This window comes from Hevea brasiliensis, chromosome 9 (assembly GCF_030052815.1).
Source record: "Hevea brasiliensis isolate MT/VB/25A 57/8 chromosome 9, ASM3005281v1, whole genome shotgun sequence".
Taxonomy (NCBI): domain Eukaryota; kingdom Viridiplantae; phylum Streptophyta; class Magnoliopsida; order Malpighiales; family Euphorbiaceae; genus Hevea; species Hevea brasiliensis.
Window position 1 is genome coordinate 2,785,592 of NC_079501.1, and position 6,495 is coordinate 2,792,086.

At 35.7% G+C, this 6,495-nt stretch overlaps 1 protein-coding gene across 4 annotated transcripts; it reads right to left on the bottom strand.

Annotated features, from left to right (window-relative positions):
• Positions 1-1,225: 1,225 nt before the first annotated feature.
• On the bottom strand, positions 1,226-6,188 carry LOC110647293 (AT-rich interactive domain-containing protein 2). 4 transcript variants are annotated; one of them, XM_021801055.2, is made up of 4 exons: positions 5,994-6,188; positions 5,767-5,869; positions 4,424-5,556; positions 1,226-2,736 (listed from the first exon to the last, which is right to left on the bottom strand). In XM_021801055.2, the coding sequence occupies exons 3-4, from the start codon at positions 5,546-5,548 to the stop codon at positions 1,885-1,887; spliced, it is 1,977 nt and encodes a 658-aa protein (XP_021656747.2). In that variant the 5' UTR covers positions 5,549-5,556; positions 5,767-5,869; positions 5,994-6,188; the 3' UTR covers positions 1,226-1,884. The 4 variants fall into 4 exon arrangements, with proteins under 4 accessions (XP_021656747.2, XP_021656745.2, XP_021656748.2 ...); XM_021801053.2 differs by having other exon boundaries at positions 4,424-5,583; XM_021801056.2 differs by lacking the exon at positions 5,767-5,869.
• Between the last annotated feature and the right edge of the window lie 307 nt (positions 6,189-6,495).

Consider the following 6,495-nt stretch of genomic DNA (forward strand, 5'->3'; position numbering starts at 1 on the left):
TTTGCTGCTGCAACAAGATGGATGCCATAACCCAAAGTACTCTAAAGCTACGTATGATGAAATTGTCATGAAATTTCTTTCTACCTTAAGAAAGTTGGTTACAACCTTGAGAAGATCCCATTTGTCCCCATGGTTTTGAGGGTGATAATATGACTCTCACCAAGCCCCATGGTTATAGAGATATTTTCTAGTATTCTCCTCTTGGTCATTTTGTTGCGAGGGACGTGCTAGACCGTTGCTGTTGGCGTCATCAAGAGTGTTGAGAAGAAGGATCCAACTGGTGCAAAGGTCACTAGTTTGCAGCAAAGAAAAAGTGAAGCATCTGCTGAGTGAAGTTAAATTTCTTAGTTTAGTTATTTTTTGCATCTAAGTTATATCTTGTTGCTGTTATTTTGCGAACAAATTCAATTTCTTATTTATTCCTATAGTTTTGTATCCCTCAAAAGCTTATGGTCCTTGCCTCGCGTCTTAGCATGTTATGGACTTACGGTGTTTTTGGGATTCTATAGCATTAACTTTTTCATTTTTTTTTTTATCAAGAAAAAAGGTTGAGTATCAAGAATCCTCTCACCAAAATTACCATGCTCAAGAGCAATTTTCGCTTTGCCTGCGATTCATTACTTGTATAAACGTTCCAACACATCATAGCGCATCAGCCAATATAGGTGTTGTGAGGTCTCGTTAGATGCAATGAATGTAGTGTTCCTTATTGAGGTCATGGCCGGATTATCTTCCTTAAATTTTAACAGCAAGAAAACAAGTGTGTTAATCAAGTTGAAGAGATGGAGAGGCGAAGTGGCGTGTAGGGTGCAAAGTCAACAAACAAATTCATCTTCCCTTGCTTGTTAATGTGTGAAGTTCACTCTCTTACTGACAGTGGTAATTTGTGTTTAAATGATATATTTTTTTTGAATTGACGTGTAAGATAATATATATAGTTCAAATATCTATTAGATAAATACATAATAATTCAAATATCTAGAAATATATTTCGCAAAAATTATTTTCTAAAAAACCGCAAAATCACAACTTCAAATTATAATCAAAACAAAAGGAAACCTCATTAACCATCAGATACAAAATTGAATCAAATCCTCCTCAAACATATATCACTTTCTTGGACAAATGGACAAATTTGTTGACGAAATCAAATACAGGTACTAAATAATATGGTTTAAAAAATAGGACTGACTAGCTAATATTCATAAACGTCAGGGAATAAATATACTTTAAAAATAACCTTTATTCTTACTAATATTTACATGTGAGCATACGTTTCGTGATTTCAACATAAACTAGTGATCACAGAGTGCCCCGAACAAGTATTAAAATGTAAATGCTTAGACATGATCAATTTCATACCACATTTTAAACCTTCATCACATCTAACGTATGTACCAAAACTATGAGAAACTACAAATTGAATAATAAAATATTACTTTTCTTGTATCCATATTCCTCTAATCGACCGATTCCTTGCTATATTCCTCAAGTCTTTCAATTAAAGTCACAAATGCCACAGAAAATCTAATAAAGAAACTCTGAAATACCGGCATGTGACATAGGCATACATGAATGAACAGGAACTGTCTCAGAAACTGGAAGCCAATAAACCAAAAGCACCTTCAGAGCCAACACTGCTTGAACCCTGTAGGCTACAGCTTACAGCTTAATGCTCTCACCTCTCCACTAAATTATCATTAGGTGCAGAATTTTAATCACAAAACTTCTGCTTTCCACAGGAGGTAAAAAAATTTTTGGCATTACGCCAAGATAGCCATGAAAAATCACCAAATATCAAAACCGTAAAAGGACAAAAAGGAAAGCCAAGACTATACATATCTCAGCAAAGGCAGTGTACTTTCACCAACAATCAGACATTATCTAAACACTTTTACGAGGCTTCTTTGCAGAATATAGGAGGGAGCCTGGTGACTTGGGTGCTGCTTCACGCTTAGAACTATTAGTCACTAATCCACATTCTGATTCATCATCATCACTATCAATGTTATTTGGAGTTAGCCTATTCTGTTGTGCTCTGCGCTGCAAAAGAAATACATTAAAGTAGTAGCTCACCAGAGCTTCCTTTCCCTTCGTAGGAAAAAATTTGAATATCTCATCCCAAAAACACTTGTCAAGAGATGGAGGATTTAACCGCACTATAGCCTTAAATTTTCTCCCTTCTTCTTCTGTCCAGGAATGTTTAACGTCTTCACCCATTTTATCAAACCTCCAATGATGGAAAGCTGCACCCAATTCACACTTCATCCTCAACCTTCTCTCAGCAATGTGAAATCTGACACATTCTACAGATTTTGGCACTTCACAACCACATGAATCATTCCTTCCCTTACCAACAGGTTCTCGTTCAATAACTATTCTGTTATCCACTTTTTCCAGTGGCCAAACCCGTGTCCCAGCCCACTTTGAGTTGCTTTCAGAGACAACACCAGTCCATTCTGGCACTTCAGCCTGAAAATCTGGGCCCAAGGGAATTGACTTTTCAACTGGAAGGTCAACCACTGAATATTTTGTTGAGGAATCACCATTGAAAATCCCTTTTTTGCGAGAGTATGAGTCGGTTTCAGTGGTTGAGGAAGACAACTGTGAACAAGCCTGTGCCTGAAACACTGTTTTGCTATGTAGCAGCTTCTTGCTACTTTTTAACCTCTCTCTGAAATTGTAAGCAGATCCAACTTGATCGTCATACATGCATGGGTGCATCTTCCGATTTTTCTACAAAAGTGGGAAAATAACATAACTTATACTGTGTGGTCAATTGGACAAGTCTACACTGTAATTGCTTCATCGACAATTACAAATAAATGTTTCTATAGTTCAACGGGAGCAGCAGTTAAGATGATGTGCACACTTTCTCAAGTGCAAGAAGATACACATGTCTTAGAAGGTGTTTAGTTTGACTTATAAATCAATCAAACCTACTTATAAATAGAAAGTCATAAATAGATTAATATTTAGTTTGACTTATAAGTTAAAAACACTACTTAAAATAAGTCAAAAATCATAAGGATATTTTACTTGTGACTTATATACTTACTTTAAAACTAGTCTTTGACCAAGTAAAAAATTATATTATCCTAATATTTTTAAAAATATCAATATTATCCTCATTTTAATAACTATAACACTTAATTACATATCCATTTTTGATAATTTTAATCAATTAAATTACTTTTAAACACCTTTTAACTAAATATTTAAACTATTTTAAAATTATTTTTTTAAGTAATTTTACCAAACAATTAACTACTTATTTTTAATTTGACTCATAAATTAAAAAATATATTTTAAGTCAAAAGTTAAAAATAGCCAAATCAAACACTCTTATTCAAGAAATTCTAGTGCATATATTTATAAATAATCTAACCAATGCAAAGATCCGTAAAAATAACAATGGGTAAAAGTGAAGGTGAAACCAATGACAGTATCTATGGAAGCTTGATCCACAAAAAGTTTATCTGCTTTCAATTAAAACTTAAAAATAAAAATAAAATAACATAAAATAAAATAACAAAATGACTTTTTTTTGTTATTTTTAAAATGATTAAGCATGTTAATGCAACAACACCCTGCTGTGAAGATAAATTTTATCATTATTACATAGATAATAACACAATGCCGAGAAATAAATTTTCAATTTCTAAGAGTCAAATCTATTATTGTTGAACTTATGATTTCGGTTTCATAGTTATTAAAGGCTCAAGGCGCACTAAGGTGCCAAGGGGTCCTGCAGCCTAGGGGCAAGGCGCCAGGTACAGGCACACGCCTGAGCAAGGTGATGTGCGAAAGTTAAAAAAAAAAAAAAATTTAAAATCCATAAAAGTCAAATAAATGTGATGTTTTTCCTTTTTCCTTTGGCATATATCTTGAAATAGGTGTAAATGTAACATTTTTTTAAAAAAGAAGAATAATATAGTGGTAGTGTTGAAAATGAAAACATGGGAGGTTTGCAATCCTAGGTGTGCGGGTTTGATGAGATTTTGATAACTAGTTATCACTAGTGATACTAATTCTAAAAGCCTTTTTGCTAATGAAAGTGTGCACAAAAGATAAAAATAAAGAAGAAATGCCTTTCTAGAATCTCGTGCCTAGAACAAAGGAGCACACCTAGGCGCATAAGACACTAAGGTTCGAGCCTTGAGCCTGAGGTGCGCCTTTAATAACTATGTTCGGTTCACCTATAAAAACACAAGTGTCTTTTATGATTCTACCAATGAAAAGATCCTTGTCAATGGTGAACACATGTCAAGTAAAAACAGTGATAAGACCCTAACAGGGTGGAGCACCATTGCATATTGTAACAAACGGACATGAAAAGAAGGGGTTGTGTGTGTGTGCGCGCGCGCGCGCGTGTGGGTGTGGTGGTGGGGTTGGGGGGCAGCATTTAGTAGCTGAGAGATACCTGGCAAAAGGAATTTTCAGCACCTGAATCAACATGCCTTCTCAGAAACAATGCCTCCCGAACCAACAAAACCTTCTTCCATAATTCCTCATTCCCATAAGACTCCCACTTTGACCTCTCTGGTAACGGAACAACTACAGGATCACATGGATTCCTTGCAATCCCAGTAATCCAGCTCAGCACTCTACACATGGACTCCCTTTTCCTTTCATAGCTGGAAATGGATTCCTCAACAGCGTCCAAATCTAATACCATAACATCATTTTCATCACCATTGTCATCTTTCTTGCTCCCATCCATTTCCACCATTGCACTCTTCACCTCTTCCTCATCACAAACCTTCACACTTGTTAAATTGGATTGCAGGTCTTTCTGAACATCTTTACATCTATTGTCCCCATCAGAAAAAGAATCAATGGTAGTGCTCTTTGCCACATTATAGCCTAACTTCCCAATTTCAACAAAATCAACAACACTCTTTCCATTGTCTATGTGCACAGATTCTTCATCATCAACAATGCACTTCTCATCCCCATTTGAATCCACCTCAGCACTCACATTCAGTACAGATTTCCAATCCATTATCTCTGACAACAACCCCTTAAACTCGGACCCTAACTCCATTGAAACCCCACCCACATCTGCGCCACTATCACTCAGTTTGGTTTTTGAGTTGATGATATCACTTGATTTGGATTTTGAATTCTTTTCATCAACACATCTCTCTAACCATTTCTCCAATGCATCCAAATACTTGGCATAAACCAATTTCACAGAAGATGCAAGGTTTGGGCCCAATCCAGACTCTTCAGCCACCACATCCCACAAACATTTATTAGAAACGGCATCATAACCACCCTTCTGCCTCACAATCAAAAACAATTTAAACAAATCCACAGATTGTCCATCTCCAAACATTGGAGGGAATGCAACATCTAGGGCACAGATTTCTTTCCGGAAAAAATTTAAACACTTATCAAATTGGCATCGAAGCTTGGCATCGGGTTCGGTTTTTAATCCAGCCAGTTGTGAAAACGGGTCAAGAGCGAACAGAAGCCCTTTTGGCTGGAGCTTCTTCTGTGGGGTTTTGCAGCAATCTAAGGCGCACTTATCACCAGAAATCATCGACCACCCTGCCATTAATTTTGCAGTTCAAAACCCTAAAAACGAGTCATCGTCTCGCAATCTTCATAAAATAATTTTTTTTAAAAAAAAAAACCCCAACAAAATGACTACTAATTAAACATCGAAGGAAATAAAAAGAGGTATGCTTATATTTGCAGAATCGATTTCGATTTAGATTCAGATTTACAATGTAAAACGTATTGGGGGCAAAAAAGTACCGATTAAGCATCTAGGTCAAGCGTGGAAGATAGGTTTTTGGCGGGAAAAATCTGATCTAGGGTTTTGAAGCGCCGAAGAAATTTTTTGTCCCGCGCGCAAGCTCTGTGTGCGAGATAGAGAAAGAAAAAGAATACAGGGGTTATAATTCAAGTTTTGAACAGATACAGACCCTCGTCTTCAAAATCCAAAAGAGTCTTTGTTTGGGCTAAAAAGGAGGAAAACGTACCAGAAATCCTTGTGGGTATTTTGAGTGGGGCTTCAATGACCCTCTGGTGACCCCCTTGACCCCTCCACCAATCCCCTTTGCCTTTTGGCCTTCTTGTTGTGTTACCAATACTATTATTTTTAAGGCTCTCTTCTTTTCTTCGGGTCTCAAAACCTTCCTTGTTTCTTTTGTTTTGAGGAAAAAAGAAAAAATAGCTTGCAATATAGTTGTGATGGGATACAAGCCCCTTATTTATAGTTGGTATGATTAACTAAACCTTGGTTATTTTTTAACTCTAGGGTTGGGTTTAAGGCTTTTGGGGTGAGGATATTTTGAGCATAAAAAATTTGCAAGTGGCCATATTTGGTATTGGGTCCACTTAAAATTATATTTTTATCACTATGCATTTAAATTAAATTTATGTGAGTATTGAATATTGATATACATAAACCTAATGTAATATAAAAAATTTTAATGTGTTAATATTCAGTTTAATTTTTAAGTATATATTTGATAATTTTTG

What these genes read in the sequence shown, in the direction of transcription:
- LOC110647293 (XM_021801053.2), bottom strand. Translation starts at nt 5,563, where the DNA reads ATGGCAGGGTGGTCGATGATTTCTGGTGATAAGTGCGCCTTAGATTGC. An exon ending in CTGAAAATTCCTTTTGCCAG is followed by an intron (nt 2,737 to 4,423) that starts GTATCTCTCAGC and finishes CCACTTTTGTAG; the next exon opens with AAAAATCGGAAGATGCACCC.